Source organism: Alligator sinensis, unplaced genomic scaffold, assembly GCF_000455745.1.
Source record: "Alligator sinensis unplaced genomic scaffold, ASM45574v1 scaffold1086_3, whole genome shotgun sequence".
Lineage (NCBI taxonomy): Eukaryota > Metazoa > Chordata > Crocodylia > Alligatoridae > Alligator > Alligator sinensis.
In genome coordinates this window covers 2,219,494-2,236,945 of record NW_005841975.1, presented here as the reverse complement: position 1 = coordinate 2,236,945, position 17,452 = coordinate 2,219,494, and the positions used below count along the sequence as shown (strand labels likewise).

Genomic DNA, 17,452 nt, shown 5'->3' with positions numbered 1-17,452 from the left:
TTCCGCCCAAGTTGGAGGACTCCACAACCATCTCGTGGGGAACTCTGAGCGCGCTGTGGAGCCTAGCAAACTCCGCGTGTGTCTTGGAGGAGGACATAGAGGCCTGATCAGCTCTTAGCCACTCCCCGTCATAGTGGAAATTTGACGTATCCCCCGTGTAAAGCGCTCGTGGAGTCGTACATCGACGACTCATCTCGGTTTGGTGCGGTTCGGAAGAGATCTCACTTTTGTTTGTTTGTGTGCAACTGCAACTCAAGCAAGTTTCCTCCCTGCACTGTGACCATCGGCGGTGTAAGTAAAGCTTTCTTTGTAAAACCAATACGCTTCCGTGCCTAACTCTACTCTGTTGTGGAAAAACCCCACCTGATGGTCCGGGCTACTGGCCATAGCCTTAGACCGACCCTCGGTCCCGACACCATGATCACACCATTTTAGTAATAATTACAGTGATTGTTTACATGGAAAAGTACTCTTAGGAAAACACTGAATGCATTTTAGCAGCTGGGAATGAAAAGTAGCCAACAGTACTTAAATGCTAACTCTCCACACACTGCCAACACAAGGCTGCTTATCTGAGACCCACAGACCCCAGTCTGGCAAACTGCTTCAAACACAGCCAGCACTATAATAAAATGTAGTTTGATAAAAGAGCATCACTTGTGCTTGCCCCTAACCCCAAACAGAGGCAGGGGATGGGAAGAAGCATTGCACCCTCCAAAGAGGCTGACAACTGACTAAGAGCAAGAGGAGATGTTTCCTCCTTCCAAGGAGTCAAACAGCTGTGGGATGAAAGCATTTGTACCCCCACCTGTGGAGGGGGAAGAGAAGGGAGGAAGTGGGAGTGAATCCCATGTTCTTGCCACACACAAAACAAAGGGGAAGCTGAACAGAGCGGTATAAGAGTATTTCTGGTACAAAGTGGTGGTGTTGCAAGGATCATTTGCTTAGAAGGGGTTAAGAAATTTGGAAATGCAAGGACTCAAGATCAGGCTGTTAGTTCAGTGCACAGCGGTCACCTACCAGGGGTATTGCCACATCCTCATATGGTAACTTGTCTTCCCTCCAGGCATCGTCAATCAGATCCAGGATTCTTCCATCCCTCTGCACCTCACTGTCCATCAGTGCGCAGCCAGCCCGCAATCACGCAACACCTGCGAAACAAAAAGGACGTCATTCGCAATGGCCCAAACCCTCCAGAGTGGCACCTTGGGGGTTGTTTTAATTCCTGTTGAGAAAAGCCACTCAGGAGATCTTGGCTCTTGCATTCACATATGCATCATATGGTTTGGGGTGGTTTTGTTTTTTTTTTAAATTCCATGTCTCAGGCCAAATCAACTCCAAATTCTATCGACTGAGCAGAGCTCAACTGTTCAGGTCCATGCGGTGCTACCACAGGCAAGTATCCTACCTCCCAAACTCTTCAGCCTGGGGCTTAGGATACTCCCAAACCCATGGCAGGCATCCTACATGCAAGCCCCAAGGCCTTGGGGTTTAGATGCCCCCTAGTCTTGCTTGCCCCTAGCCAAAAAGCCGAAAGAACAAGCTAGGGGCATGCGCAGTGTCAGTGGCGCCTTTTTGTCAGCGGTGCCTGGGGGGCGGTCGTCGCTCGTCACCCGCCGCTGCCACCGCCTGCGAGCAGTCAGTGATCCCCGCTGTCTACTGCTGATGCTGCCAGTGGCATCTGTGGGTGATTCCCGACCTCTGGTCGGTGCTTGCCACCCCTGCCCCCCGCCCTGCCAGTGCTGGCAGCATCTGCAGGAGCTCCCCACTGACATGCTCCCACCACCGCCGTGCCCCCCCAAGAGCAATCCTCAGTCATCAGCATAAACTGTGTAGGTGAGATCCTCCCATTGGGAGGCATCTGTAGAGTCTTGCAATGCAAGGGTCAGAACTTCACTCTCCAACTCAAGAGTTGGCCAAAATACAGCCCACTGGCCAGATCCGACCAACCAGTTGACTGGATCTAGCCAGTGACTGCCCCTGTGGAGCTCTGCATGGGGCCAAGCCCAGCCCAGGCTGCGCTCCTGACTGTGTCTGCAGGCCCCAGCCTGCGTGCACAGCTTCTGGCAGGGTGGCTCCTGGTGCAGCTGCAGCCCCACGGGTGCTGCTCAGCTCACCTCCAGCAGCAGCTTTTGCTCCTGCTCCTGCCCGTGGCGCTGCTTCCAGCCAGGGGAAATGGCAGCCGAGCGGGTGGAGCAGGTAAAAGGTGGCTGGGAGCTACAAGAGCCCCATGTGCTGGGGTAGGACCCACCGGCTGAAGCTTCCCCCACCTGGGGCAGCACACCAGGGGCAAGAGGAGCTGCCTCTAGAGGTGAGGGGAGCTCAGCTGAGCAGTGGGGCCCAGCAGGGAGAAGATGCTCATCCTTCTCCCGAATACGGCTCCCCGCCTATGGCCCCATCCCACAGTGGGGGCATGTCTACATGAGACGCTTAATGCACATTAGCTTAATACCACCACGCAGTAGTGTGTCACGGCACAAACCATGCTAATACCCCACTGCCAGTAACTGTAGATACTGTGTGTTCAGTTAGTCCAAAATTAAGGAAGTAATAAATTTGCAGGATCTGAGGCACATTAATGAACGTGGATGTGCTCAGAGAGTTTGGGTGGGTTGTTGTGTGGACCCAGCACACAACAGCTCTTCACACCTCCCTATGTGGCCCCCGGGCCCAAATAATTACATAGTCTGGCTCTAACTAACCCGGGCCTCTCAGGGACAAGACGACGGGGGTCCTTCTGCAGTGCGCTGAGGGGCTCGAGGAGTCCCTGCACAGGGTCAGGACCAGGGAGAATGAGTAGAGTGTTTCTCCTCCCCCAGGCTCGCCTCAAGCAGACCATCACCACCCCCAGCAGAGCCGTCCAGGGTCTGAGCACATTCCCACTCCTCAGGGCCCGGGGAGGGCACTGCGCATGCTCCTATTAGCGCACATGCGCATTACCGACCTACCTTCGCGCCGGGGGGAGTCCTCCGCGCCTCAGGATTAGGGCAGGAACACAACTACCGGCAGTACGCATGCTCCAAATCCCACACGTGCGCACTAGCGACCTGGCTTCGCGCCTTCGGGGGGGAGGGTGCCTGCTTCTCAGGATCAGGGCGGGGACCCGAGCCTCAGTCTCACAGCCGGCAGTGCGCATGCTCCGGCTCCCACACATGCGCACTACGTAACCGGCCTTGCACCTTTGGGGCCTGTGTCCCTTCCCCACCGGTGAGAGAAGCGCTCCGTTCCTTCCTTCCTTCCTCCACCCCCCCGCCCCGCGCCGCGCCCTTAGCGCCGGCCCCGCACGACCCCTCCCGCGCGCTCACCCCTTCGCTCCTCCGCAGGCCCTCACGTGACTGGCCGCTCTGAGCCGCGCGAACTATAGAGAGGAAGCCGGGTCCTCCGCCAGTACCGCCGCCGGACCGGGACGCCCCTTCCCATTGCATTGCGCTTGCGCAAGCCTGGCCCCGCCTCCTTCGCGCTGGGTGACCCAAGGCGAGTCAGGCGGCGTAGTGACGGTGCCTCAGTTTCCCTGTGCCGCTCCGGGTCCAGAGGCCCTTGGCTTCGGCGGGCGGGCGGGAAGGCGGCCCTTGCCCCGCGCTGTGTCTGCGACCCTGGGGCTGGCCCGGGCCGGCGCGTCCGGGTGCCGAGCCCCACTGTGGCCCCTAGTTTGCCCCCCTTAGGCCGGTGGGGCCCCTGGCCCGTGCTGCACCCGGCGGCGGAGGGGGGCACTGCCCCGGGATGGCGGCATCCAAACCCCACCCCGCAGGGGATGCTGCTCCCGCCCGCCTGCCTTTTCAGCAGCTGCTCAGGGGCCCGTTTGCCCCCTTCAGCACCACTCACCACCTCACCCTTAGCCTCCCTCGCGCAGGGAGGCAGCAGAGAAGGGGGGCAGTTGATTGCTGGGGACAAATAATAGGAAAACAGACAGGAGTGAAGGTCAAAGGGCCAAAACAAGAGTGCCAAAGGCGGGACGCCAAGTAGAGCTCACTGGACAGTTCCTGCTGGCCCCCCAACTAGTCCAAGGAGCCAGTGGGCACTGCCCGGTGATACTCAGCTCGGAGACGGGTGAAGACCGGCCTGTAGTCCCGGGGACCCTCCGGGCCACAGCCTCCTTTCTGGTCAAGTATCACTGACAAAGCACAGGCTGCGTTGTCTCCGCGGTTCCTGCTATCAGGCAGCAATGGGAGATAGGGTAGCACGTGCTGGGACCCACGGGGAGCTCTGCGGGCTGAATGACACAGGTCTGCAGGGCATGTCTTGGCTGTTGGCTGGGCACTGAGCACCGCGGAAGTTGTGGGCTCAAAAATACAAGTGTCTTTAAACTTACTTATTAAATACTCTGTAAATAAGGGATTTTTTATTGATACTTGTAACTCCTAATGTTAAAGCCCTTTGGAAAGTATCGGTGGTACTGGATCCTTCAAGGATTAGAAAGAAATGGCCAGAGACTTCCAGTATAATGTATGGTGATAAACCAACAGGTGCCACCCTTGGTAGCAAGGCATTTTCTGGCCATCCTGGTTGAGGGGACTGGTCAGGAGTTGCTTCTGCAGCGATAGACTTGCTCTGTCCTTGGAGTCCACCCTGAAAGTTCCGATGTGTTGTAACCGTGTGGTTTCACGACTTGCCGGGAAAGGGTTGTGGGTTCCCTTCTGTCTTTATTGACCCCATTGTTGAACTGGCTTGCTGCCTCTGTGCTCTTTTTACCTTACAGTTAGATGTCCCGAAACAAGAACAGCTGGTGCCATTGAGCCATCTGGATCTTTTCTCCAATTTCAGTCTTGGTAACTGTTTTGTTCCTTGTCCATCCCAATCAGGAGGCATCACAGCTTAGTGTTCAGAACAGTGTGACCCTATCTTGCACCTTTTTCACATAGGCCCTGGATCAGGAAGATGCCCGCGTATGTGTTTAAGCTTGATTTTGCTGGGACTATTTCTGTTTAAAATTAGATTCCTGTTCAAGCACCTTGTTCAGTGTCTGACTGCTTTAGTTGCTGCTGTTTAGTGTATATAAAACATTCATTTTTAGCTTCATACCATCTGCAAGCTTGAAATGGCACTCTCTCATGGTTCAGAGGAGATCAGCTAGTAAAATCAAATCAAATGGTAAAAATGAAAAGAAAACATGCACTGTAATACAGAATGATGTAATCTAAAAGTCCCCGTGTTGTGTTACTTTCCAGAGCTGGAAACACCTGTGCCAAGACAAAATGAAAACTTTAGGTATCAGTGAACTTTGTGAAGCGTGAATCCCAAAGCAGTCTCTGTAGGGAGGGCAGGGAGCAATTCTTGACATAGTTAAATAAACACAGTAGGTCTTATTGTAGGCTGTTTAATTGTGACGGTAGGGCTTCTGGCCTTTCCTGTTTAATTTAATTGTTTTCAAGAAATGTCTACAGAGCCATTTATTTTAAAAATTAGGAACTTGGGAATTTTGCAAGCTCTTGTGATTGGACTTGAGGAAAACAATATTACATTACACAATAGCAGCCTTTATGGCTACCTATTTTAATATTAAATTCAGGGCCTGACATGGATACTGTGACCGCAGTATCTATTGCTCGCCATGGAGCTGTGCTCCAGGAACTGAGATGTCATTTAAAGGAAAACAGTATTGAACCATTTTGGTTGGAAGTCTGATTGAGGTACAGCATGTCAGGGCATGAGGGAATTTGTATCTTCTGAGAGATAATTGAATGAACTGGGATTAGGCTGGTAAAGGAAAAAGCTGTGAGAGGTGAGGGCATGGGGTGGAGTTCTGCCAGGTGGCTGCTTTGGTCATGTATGTGAAAAAAGCTGGAGGGTCTGTGTAAGGAGCAGGGCTGAGCCTGCAACCCAACTGCAGGTAGTCAGCAGTTACGAGTGCAGGAAGGGTGACAGCAGCTGCAGCTAATGAGGGATTTGAGGTGGAACCACAAAAAGGCTTCAAAGATCCAGGCACAGATTGGAAAAAGGCAAAAAGAGGGGAGATGTGGTGCTTGGGTAGAAGCAGTGAGTCTGTGTTAACTTCTCCCAGGGTCTGAAAAAGACCACAGCCTTTTGGGTTTTGTTTGTTCATTTGTTTGCTGTTTGTACACTTGCTTCTTTTATTGGGTTTCCTTTACTGTGGGGACAAGGTTGTTCTGGTAAAATAAGTAGTCTGGAAACCTGACCACTGAGCTGACTGGTTTCTATAAGGAAGGTGGGTGAATGATGACTTGAGGCTCTAGCTGTGGGGGTGGGGTTGATTCACAGAAGTTTAGGGCTGGAAGGGACCTTATGAGATCATCGGGTCCAGCCCCCCCATGATCGTCTCATTAGTAACACTTCTGCAAGGTCTGAGGGTGGGTAAGAACATGTATGTAGAAGTCCTGCTCTGTCCAGGTGAAAGGGGGGATGGGATTGCTTGGGGAAGTTGTGAGCTCAAGAATACAGGTGTCTTTAAACTTGCATATTAAAAAAAAATCCCTTATTTACAGAGTATTTATTGACACTTGTAATTCCTAATGTTAAAGCCCTTTGGAAGGTATCAGTGCAACTGGATCCTTCAAGGATTAGAAAAAAATGACCATACTGACTTCCAGTATAATGTATGGTGATAAAGCAACTGAGTTTTAAGACCTACTGAGAGTGATGCTTCTGTTGTTGTTCTTCATAACTCGGCTGTTCTGAGGTTGAGGGGCTCTGTTTGGCTAAAGGCAGATTCAAACTGAAAACGTGATGAAGGTAGTCAAACAAATGGTTTTCGTGTTGGCTATGACCTTTTAGAGCAAATAAGCCATCAAGAATAGTGCTTTATCTGTCAGGTTGTAGAAACAGTGACGTAGGCCTGGAAGGGTGGCTTTGCTTGGAAGAGAATATATTATTTTAAAAAGCGGGCTTGCTTTAACCCTTTCCTTACTGGCTACTAGAGTCCAGTGAAGTATTCCCTGGAGCACATTGGCAAAAGATGCACTATTTGGCATTTGACTTAACTGTTGTGTGGTCTATATCTTTAAATTGGTGTGACGGTTATACTTTATGAGATCTTAATTTGACAGAAAACCTTGGGCCCCAACTATGTCCCTGCCCCTCTCATTAATATATATTTACATTTATAGCTGAAGACTTAGTCTATTTACCACTGCCAGCAGCCTCAGTCATTTTTAAGCCAAAAGTCCCACCAAGCAGTCCTTTCCCGAGGCAATTGTACCCATCTAGATACTTCTATTATCACCAGTATCTCCCTTGACATTCATCAGGGTTTTTCTAGCATTGCCGTTACTTCTCGTCAGATGTGACACTTACTTCAGCATGGCTTTTGCTATCAGTGTTGCTGCCAGAGCATTGGTTAGGTTGGAGCATACCTGACGCTGGTGTCATGCTGATGTGGCTGCTCATGTCTGCGGAAAAGTGTCAAGGAAAGAAAAGCTCAGAAGTGAACTGGTGCTTATTGAGTTTGTCTGGTTTACTTGTCAGGGGCTCAAAATTGATACTGCTGCATGATCTTTCCCAGGTGCCAGACTGGCATTGCAAAGATATCTGTAAGAACTAGTGATGAGAGAACAGTGAAAGATTTGGCATTTGGAGAAGCATCTTATATCATTGAAGACTGCACAACTTTCCTGTACAACAGAACCATTCTGCCCTTGGCTATTTTCCTGAAGGGTTCCTCTTGTGTGGCCTCTGATAAATGGCCTGTAGTATAAGTAAGTACAAAATACCCTATTCTTTGGCAACTTCAGAGGGTCTCTCTCTCTCTCTCTCTCTTCTTCCCCGCCTGTCCCCAGGGGAGCATGAATTTTCTCTCCTGGAGATGCCTTAGTTTCTTCTGTTTCCAATCTTTGGTGTTCTTTCCTTTTTAGCTCTCTCATTTCTTCCTTTCCCCATTCCTCAGAGTGACAGACCAGCCCTCTCCACTGCAGTTTTAATTATCAGGGAGGGGAGTTGGTATTGCCATCAGATTGCCTTCACGGGTGGGAGTCTAGAGAGAGTGCTTTTGGTTGCTTTCTCTACCTCTTTCTCCACTTCCCACCTGGAGATGGGAGAAGAGGACAAGTCAGCTCTCTGCCTTCATGCTCATGAGCATTCACGGTTAGCATCCATTATTAAATTGACCAACCTCAAGCAGGAACAACCAATGGTCCTGGTACGTTGGCCAGTGTTATTCTATCTAGAATTGTCCAATCCAAATCAGGCCACCTGGCTGGTGCGTGGAACTGGCAAGAGAGAGGCACTTACCTTGGGCAATAGAATATCAGGGAGCTTAGGGAAGGTGGAGCTGGATATTTTTCAGTGCGAGTACAAATTATCCCGCCATTTCTTATTGCAGGGTTCTTAACGTTTTTGTTGGAAGCAGCTTGTGCTGGCCTTTGTCCCAAACAAGATGGATGCTGGGGCTGCTCTAGTCCAGCAGTTTCTGTGTCTCTTTACTGTTCTGCACTGTCCTATGCTCTTGAGGATAAAAATCCCCCCAGCCCCAGTATGGCCTGACCCATTCAATTAACCAGCTCACTAAAGTTCACAGCCTGACTACATATTTCACATCCACTGTTTGAATCATTGTGTTTGCTGGATCACATTATTGCATCAGCTAAGCTGATGGTAATCAATGAGCGATGGTCCTGATTTTCTTGTTCTGACTGATTTCTTTATTTTTTATATCTCTGGCCAACATTTGGCCTGCAAGTCTCTTGAAGAAGACTCTGCAACTCTTTTGCCCCTTCCTACACATACCCTGTAAATTGCATAATTTTTCACCTCCTTCTCCCCACTCCAGACTTCTACAGCCCACTGAAGAGCATGTTATCAAGTGCTGCAGCCTGACCTCCACTTGGCTTGCTTTTCTAGCTGCTATAGAGGACCACGTTTGTGATGGAGGCTTTGCTAGAGGGAATGCAAAAGCAAGGGCGTGGCGGGTACGTATGTAGCTGTTTGCAATAGTCTCCTCTCAACTAAAGAAACACCTGTATTAGTTTAAGTTCAAATGCTGTAGTCCTTCAGTTCTTTCCTTACTCAGCCAAACCTTTACCTACACAGGGTTTTATGCTTGAGTAAAGCCTTCAGGATGTAGTTAGCGGGGCTTGATATATTGTGCCGCTGTTTTTTGTGGGTTTTTTTGTTTTTCTTATTGGAGCAGGAGCAGAGCTGTAGTGAATTGCTTTTCCAGAAGTCTCTGGCTACCAGCCTTCATAGTTTTAATAGTTGGCATATCTGTACTTTCAGCTTTCTGAATAATTGTCACTTCGTGTTATATTTACAGCCTTCTTACAAGCTCTTTTGACACTAAGTGCGTTTGTAGTGAAATACATAAAAGCAGCATGGTTCCGCTCTGAAGATCTGCTCCAATCTGTTTGCTTTCCTAGCTGAAATAAGTCCTACTGCTTCTTGCTCCTTCTGGCATTGTAGGGACTATCCAGTGGCAGGAGTGCAAGCTGTATTCCTTTTTGGCTTGCGTGTTATCAGCAGAACTGTTAAATGTCTTCCAGCTACTGAATCTTTAATGCTAGAGTCAGGCTAAAATACATACGGCTTTGAGAGCCTAGGCTGAATCTACAATTCAAAAAAAGGAAGAAAAAGCAGAGTTTTACCTAGTAATTGAGGAAATTTGAGCTGGAAGTCACTCTTCTGCTTGTATTCCATCTCTGTGTGAGACCCTTTTGGTAATCCCTTTTCAGAACTTGCCCAATCCTTAAAGATGGCAAATACCATCTCTTCCTTGCATAACTAGCTTCGGAACCTAAACATGAATCTTATTATACAGTTCCTGCAAACAAAATAAATGTACTTGCCATGGTTCCTGCTTAATTTTTGGTCACTTTGCAGGACAGGGTGAGCATCAAATTTAATAGTGAGGTCGGCTCCTTTAAGAGCATATTTTCTTGCCCTATAGAAAAACTGTCAAGTTGTGAAGTGTGCAGCCACTCTGGGGAAACAGAGAAATTTCAATCCTTTAACCTATTGATTTCCATTTCTTTTCAGTCCTTCCTGTTTGACAGGCAAATTAAAGGGGTAAAGATCAGCATGGAGTTCACTGCTCTCTGGGGCTGTATCTTGCAATACTTAATAGTGTCCCTAGCTGAGCAACTTGTGAAGTTTCAGAGAAGTTAGTTGAATTGGCTTCACTGATTACTGCACCAAATTCGCAATCCCAGATTCTCTAGGGAGCAGACTCTCTAGTAGATTGCAAATGTTTTATTCTTCATTATTGTGGTGTCATCCAACCTGTTCTACTTAGCGGTTTGTCAGCATTTATGTGATAAACTTCTATTTTCAGGAGCTGATAACTTGGCTGTAAGATTTCTCTTGTGACTCAAACTTGGTATAAAAAGTCTCTGCTTTGGGGCAATATTTTTAAAAAATATAAAATATGAGAAACCTGTTTAGCTTATTGCGCATTATTAGAGTGCCAAATTGCAGAGTTTAGTATTTTATAGATGTTTTTATGCTCCTATTTAATAAATTGAGTTTTGTCTTTTAGTGCAGCGTTTCTCAACCTTCTACACCTTATGTCCCACCGACCGTTTTGTCAAAAAACCTTGGTTCCACCATAATAAAAATAAAACCCCACAAAATTGCGCTGTTTGAGATATCTGTTGATTCATTTACTTAAAGTGCAAACAACTGTTTTTTTTCAATCGGGCAATGAGTTGAAGTCCCAGCTACACGACCTTGAAGTCCCACTAGTGGGACATGTCCCACTGGTTGAGAAACACTGTTTTAGTGTATATAATTAAGGTTATTTGTTCAGGTTGAGGTTTTCGAAAGTGCTTGGGTTTGGCATAACTGTGCTCGTGGAAGGTGGTAACAAAACTCTCATTGACTTTAACAGGACACATGTTGGGCTAGGGTAGAGTTCTTCTGAACAATCCCATCTCTGAGGGTAATAATTCACTTCTTGGGGCGAATAGGTGAAAAAGACATAAAACAGCTAAGCTATTTTATTTCAGAATGCTGAGTGCTACATGTATGCTTAAGGTTGGATATTTAGCTAATGTAAATCAGTTTGCTGTATTGACTTCAGTGGTGTTAGGCTGATTTACATCAGCTGAGATTCTAGTCACTCATGCATTAATGTTAGTTCAGTCTAGTATGAGTACAAGATTATATTTGCTAAATTGACCCTGCAGGTTCACCATGTAGGTAAAGAATTCCTGAGTCATGTTGAGCTAAACTAGTCTGTCTGGTTAGTTTCCAAAATGTTAAAGAATTTTCTTTGGGGTTTGTTTGTTTGTTTGTTTGAAGAAAGCATTATACTCGAATAAAACCCTAACTGCTGGCTCTAGAGAGTTTGCTTGTAATGGTGGAGGTGCCAAGGGTTGAGGTGGGTATGGGAATACAGGGAAACTGTACACTTGTTGCTGAGTTCAGTATCTGTGCTGCCCATTCCCTGGTCTTAACAAGTTGTCTACCTGTCAGCAGAGGATTCTTGACATCCTGTGAGGCTGAGCTGCATGAGCTGATGAAGCAGATCGACATCATGGTGGCTCACAAGAAATCTGAGTGGGAAGGACAGGCGCAGGCCCTAGAGGCTTGCTTGGAGGTCCGAGACCAGGAGCTTTCTTCCACTAGAGCATTGTTGAATGAGAAGCACAAAGAGGTACTGTCACAGATTTACTCTGTTCTGTATCCAGGAGCTCTGTCCTTCCATCTAGAAACATAAATTTTCAGTGTTCATAGACTTGGCACTTTCCATTTTGGTCACTGTTCTGTTTGAAGCATCTGTTTTTCCTTGCTAGTGTTTTATTGATTAAAGAGTAGAGATTAGGCAAAGAAAATTTTAATTAAAAATGTAAAAGCACAAGCACAGGTTTTTTAGCCCTGTGCCAAGGAAAGGCTGCGGCCTGTTTTGCACTACTGGGCTGGGATTTCCAAATGGACCTATGGCAGTGACGTACCCAACTCCAGCTATGGTGATAGCTGGGTGCCAAAATCACAGACTGGACTCTCAAAGCAACTGGAGAACACAGGAATAATAGCTGGTGACAGACAAGCAGTAAGCATCCTGATTGCATGTCATCACTTGGAAAGTGAGAATGGGATTTGCTAAATTGCACTAGGCTCTTGTTGAGAATTTCCGAGGCGATTATTTTGTGTGGATGGGCCATAGGGCTGGCTTCCTGTTGTTTCAAAACTGCATGTGATAAACTGTTGCATCAGTACAGGAATGTCTTCTGTGGGTTGTTTGTAATAAACTTTGCCTCTTGTAAACTGAATTGTTATGTCTTCTCTTGGATTCTAGGAGGTCAAGAGGAATGTGGTGTGCTGTGGACCTCTCTCTGAGATGTGGACAAACAGTTTATACTGACTTAAAAGATGTATGTGTGGGGAAATTACCATGTGTCAGTTGATCCATGGTAATTGCTTCCTGTGTCTGCTCTTGTCCCAAAGCAAGTGAAAACTGAACTGGGGCAGTTCACCTCTGAACTAAGCAAATTTTAAATTACTTCAGTTTAGTCTCCACTTGCTGTGAAAGAGAAGAAATGTGAAACAGTTCTTATGGATCAACTAACAAAGACAGACCCTTTCAGCGTGGTATAATTTGTGTGTCCACATCCTCTGATGCTTAATGATAATGCTTTCATTTAAACAATCTTGCCTCTGATTGTGCAGCTCTTTTGTCATGTACATTTCTTGTCAGCACATTGCCCTTGCCACAAATAGTATTTTGGCAGCAGTTGAAGGAGGCATGGAGGACATTCAAGTTCTAACTCCTTTTGGACTGGAATTCTCACTTTTATCACAGAAGCCATTGATGATGCTTGTGTTTCTGTATGCCTTTGTTACCAAGAAACAGCTGCTGTTTCTGTGGTCCTCAAAATAAACAAGTATGTATATACTTACTGTTAGAACTGTTATGCAGTTCAGCTTAAAATAAAAATGAGCAGGAGAAAATAGAGATTCAGGTAGGTTATATTTATAATGTACCTCAAAGCAATAGCATAAGCTGCGGTTAAGATCATTACAGGACAGACACTGCTGTTCATGCTCTAGGACTGTTTATTCATCATCTTGCCCTCTCTGCCTGCCTCTGACTTGTTACATAGTTTTTGTTTTATGCTGCTCAGATATCAGCTGGATGCTTCAAAGACATGCAATTGAACAGGTCCCTGCCCCAGAACCCAGGGAAGGTGCACGAATGAAAACAAGCTGCAAATTTTTGTTTGGGGTTTAAAAAAAAAAAAAAAAAAAATTATATATATATATATATATAAAAAATACTTTATTTATTTATTTATTTAAGGACAATCTCCCATTCAGAAGATTCAAAGTCTTATTTACTTCGATTCTTTTCTACCTGTACATGTAGTTTGGAGGCTTTCTGCTTCACCTGAAGGGAATTTGATAAGGACGTGACTGTCTTTGTCAATGACAGCTTGATTTTAATACATATCTTGTGAACAGTTTCTGATCAAATGACATAGAAAAATATTGCCTTTTAATAGAAATTAAGCTGGGCAAGTTTCAGTCTAAAAGGTGGAAATCTCAGAAAATTGTGAACAGCTGAAAAGTAGGGTCTGGAATTGACACAGTTGAGCAAATTTAGACCCAAATTCTGCAAAGATTTAAGCATGTGTTTAACTTTTTGTGGTGAGTTACCGCTCTAGCTGGTACGAGTGTCCACAATGTAGAAGGTTTTGTAGGATCAGGCCCTTAATGCTCATAGTTGCTGCCACTTATATGTCCCACATAGATACCAAAACTGAAGAATTTCTCTAGCAGTGATACAATCAGATGTGTTAAAGCCTGCTACTTACTGTGCTAACAGTTACTGAGTGGTTAAATTCTTTTTTTAGGTTGGGATGTTATGCCAGCAGTTGGAAGGCATGGAGAAGGCTAAGCAGGACATGGCTGTTGAATATGAACAACAGTTGAAGAAATTTCAAGAGGAGGTGGGTTGCAGAAAAATGGTATCTGACATTAACTATTTTGTTACTTTTGTTTTTTGAATTTTGCTTCTTTTTTTTAAATCTTACAGCCTCTGCCATGTGCCAGAAAAGAAAATAGATTAGACACAGAAGCACTGTACCTGTGTCATATGCTTGATTACATTCCAGAGGATTTAAGGGCTTAAAACTGCTGTAGAAGTAGAAGCGCATGCTGTAAAGACTTGTTGCTATTTTCATATATGTTAAACATCTGCAGAAGTTGACAGCAAATATTTCCTGTCTTCTCCCACCCCAGCTATCACGATGTGTATGCTTATGTTGCTATGGGTACAGGCAACAGCAGCATTTCCCCAGCACATCATGAAATTAAAAAAGCATGACTGTGCAGCTGGTCTTCTTCATGTGAAATAAACAAGATGAATCATGCTAGAGCATAAAAATGCACATCCCTCCTGAAGTACATCCACGGGAAGGTAGCTGCCACCCACCAACTAATATAGTGCACCATTTTGTGTGCTCAGAACAGCAAGATATAACTTGGATCCAACGACACCATCTTTCTCTTTCTGAAAATTGCCATAGACCTGTTTACCTCCTTGTAAATAAGAAAGACTATATTTTAAGGCCTCCTGCAAAGTCCTTTCTCCACCTCTTCGTCTTATGTTGCTAGCCATCATCCTAGCACTGGAGCATCTTCTTTATAAACGCAGGACCAATAATATATTGCAGGAGTCTCAGGCACTTCCCCCTTTTCAAAATAGACATTTTGTTTTAAGTAAGATTTTTTGTTATCTTTTCTTTTTTTGACAAAAGATGTTGCTTTCACCACTTTTAAGCCAGTTGCACAGAACTCAAGTTTACCAGGCCATGAAAGATGCTGGGTTATTTTTCCTTGGGACCAGAACCCTTTTTTCTAGTAAATCTTGGTATGTCCATCCTGAGACTTGGCTAAGGCACTGCCAGTTAGGTGCAGGCCATTTTACCTTGTCGTTGGCTGAGTTTGGCAGACCAAATAACATTATTTTGCTGCTTCTTGAGTGGCCACTGTGAACTCCATTGGTGATCATGGTCCTTTTAGCAAAGGCAGGTATCTACATCTCAGACTTTCTAGTTGCTGGCTGGGCAGAGAGCCTGACCCCACTCCTGCTTGTTGTCCCTCCAAAGTCACAAGAAAGATTAGCGCAAGACTCTTTCTGTGCTTAGCTTTACTGAAGAGATTTTGCTCTCCTGTGTATGTTAATTCACTTCCTAAATACTAAATTTACTTGACAGAGACTCTTAAAAGGAATTCCAGACTTTCTGTCCCACAGAAGTCATTTTGCCCACAGTAATGCAGCAGATGCTGGGATTTCCTGCACGTGGTAGGACAGCATTTCACATTTGGGCCTTTTCTGCTTCCCGAGTGTGTCAGTAACTTAGAGTTAAATACCGTGAAAGGCTAACAGTGTGTTGGCCTTACTTCTCTGGAGAACTGCTTGATTCCTGCTTATGGTAGGGCATAAGTAAAAAAAAAAAAAAAAAAAAAATTATATATATATATTTGGTGGTCTCATCTTGCTCCACATAAGTGTATGTCCTCATTTAAAAACCCCTTATATTTCAGCATGATTAGCAGTCTTTGTTCAAGAGATGTTCCCACTGGAATGGTAGAGGTGCTGCTGAGCAAGACTGAGGTACATTGGCAGATTGAGGTACATTAATGTTCAGGACTAGAATAGCAGTCAGGCTCTGGGCAAGACTGAAAAGCTTGGGTGTTTTAATATGGACAGATTCTCCTGTCTGTTTTCTTCCTAGTATTGTCACTAGCTTTCTTTGGGTCCAAGCTTCCATCTCTGAACTGCTTCTTGACCTTACCCATCATTACCAATGCATTTATATATTCAGTATTCTATTCACAAGGGTACTGCAAAGCTAACTCAATACCTGGGGAGCATTTTGGCCCTACTTCAGCTCAGGGCATGTACATGCTTAACTTGAAGTCATTTATGTCCATTCCTGTTCAGTAAGGCCTCTGCTTAAGCACTTTGCTGAACTGGGCTTTTGAAGAAGGGAAGTCTCTCTTATGGCTAAAGACCGGGGCTGAGAGTCATGAGATCTAGGTTCAGTTCCTGATCTTGTTTGCATAGTTCCTGATCTCATTTGCATGTTTCCTTTATAATCCTGGCCTTTGCTTTTTCCATCTGTAATATGGGATAATGTTTCCACTAACCACATCAGTGGTCTCAGGTTCAGTTCATCCATGTTTCTAATGGAAAGAGACCTTCAGAGGGAAGATGTAGGGTAATGTAAATTAAAAATTCATATTTGGTCAAAAATGTAATTTAAATGCAAAATATTAATTTCATTCAAAGTTTGTGGCACGAAATCTTGACCTTTTCCTGTTGCCTTTCTCAAGGCAGTGGAGAAGTGGTATAGTGTGGCTAAGAAAGCAGTATAGCAGGGTGAGTAGCTATTTGCACTCTGTTTTAAGGGGAAGCCCTTCAGTTCCTGTTTGAGTCTCAGAGGACCCTATTTCTTTTTGGAGACTGTCACTCCATGTTTGTATAACACTTAGAGCCCAAGGTAGCCCCAGATTCTCGTGACGGCTGGGCCACAGATGGAAGTTGATGAACTTGCTACAGCCTTTGCTGCTGAGAGGCTTATATATTTTAGGTTAACTTGTAGTGGTCCATGCCTCAGTATGCACAGGATCTTGGCTCAGTCTCTGAATTTTGTTGGATTGAAGAAGTGTTTGTATGACAGGCCTTTATGTCCCTTCCTTCAGAACAACTTTAAGTTCTTGCACTGTGACCTTGTGCAGGATTGTTAGAATTATATTGACTTCCTTGCAGCTAGCCAGACTGAAAAGAAGCTATGAAAAGCTGCAGAAGAAACAGTTGAAAGAAGCAAGGGAGAATGCCAAGAGCCAAGGGCATGGGCAGGACCAATCTGAAGTGACCAGACTGACCAAGAAGATAGAGGTAAGTGCATAGTAAGCAGTTGTTGTTAGGTCTTGTACAGGCTGAATCGAGTACCTCAACATCAGTGACCAATCTGCATGTTTAATAATGGATTTTGAGTCCAGATACCCAATCTTCCCACCCTGGCATTAGCTCTTCTCAGTCTCTTCCAGGGCGAAGTACCCTTTTTGTACTGCTCCTGTCATTTGTGTTCTGTGCATTGATCAGGATATGACTCAGTGAGCCATGTACCCTTAAGATTTTATAAAAGAGGTGGGGCAAGCTGTCAAAGGGGTGTCAGAGTGCTGGGAGCAGGGGAGAACTGTTGGAAACTGTATATCTTAAAAATATGGTTTTTGGCCAACACCATGGGGCCTGTTCTCTGGGGCCTTGAAGGGCTATCATAATGCAAAAATATGCAAAGCTTCTATTTTTATTTGGGACTAATTTAAAGGCAGGCATGTTTTAAGGGCAAGATAGTAAGAGGCTGTCACACATTCAAGAGCTTGTCTACGTTACGAAGTTCTTTTAGCAGAGTGGTATTGACCAGCAGGTATGAAAAGATCACACCCTACAGCTAAGGTAGCTTTGCCAGCAAGCCCCCTGCTATGGGTACAGCGCAGGCAGCAGAAGATAGCTTTTGCCAGCAGAGCTGCTGTCATTCAGGGAAGCTGATTTAACCCT

The 17,452-nt window shown here is 45.6% G+C and overlaps 2 protein-coding genes across 22 annotated transcripts in view; one reads left to right on the top strand and one right to left on the bottom strand.

Annotated features, from left to right (window-relative positions):
• ANAPC13 (anaphase promoting complex subunit 13) overlaps positions 1-3,812 on the bottom strand; it is a 6,799-nt gene extending 2,987 nt beyond the window's left edge. Inside the window, exons 1-2 of one of the 3 annotated variants that reach the window (XM_006021009.3) lie at positions 3,306-3,812; positions 1,021-1,151 (exon numbers count right to left, since the gene is read on the bottom strand). In XM_006021009.3, coding sequence (XP_006021071.1) covers positions 1,021-1,119 — 99 coding nt within the window. In that variant the 5' untranslated portion in view covers positions 1,120-1,151; positions 3,306-3,812. Of the gene's footprint in view, positions 1-1,020; positions 1,152-2,702; positions 2,847-2,948; positions 3,089-3,305 lie in introns of those variants that run through there. The other 2 variants (XM_025200797.1, XM_025200798.1) reach the window with 2 other exon arrangements.
• Positions 3,167-17,452, top strand: part of CEP63 (centrosomal protein 63) — a 31,415-nt gene continuing 17,129 nt past the window's right edge. For 10 of the 19 annotated variants that reach the window (XM_014518693.2, XM_025200793.1, XM_025200792.1 and 7 more), the window contains exons 1-7: positions 3,168-3,207; positions 4,697-4,766; positions 7,457-7,649; positions 8,720-8,858; positions 11,359-11,539; positions 13,737-13,832; positions 16,661-16,789. In XM_014518693.2, coding sequence (XP_014374179.1) covers positions 8,815-8,858; positions 11,359-11,539; positions 13,737-13,832; positions 16,661-16,789 — 450 coding nt within the window. In that variant the 5' untranslated portion in view covers positions 3,168-3,207; positions 4,697-4,766; positions 7,457-7,649; positions 8,720-8,814. Of the gene's footprint in view, positions 3,208-4,696; positions 4,767-4,806; positions 4,884-5,124; positions 6,164-7,419; positions 7,650-8,719; positions 8,859-11,358; positions 11,540-13,731; positions 13,833-15,432; positions 15,503-16,660; positions 16,790-17,452 lie in introns of those variants that run through there. The other 9 variants (XM_014518690.2, XM_025200790.1, XM_025200785.1 and 6 more) reach the window with 8 other exon arrangements.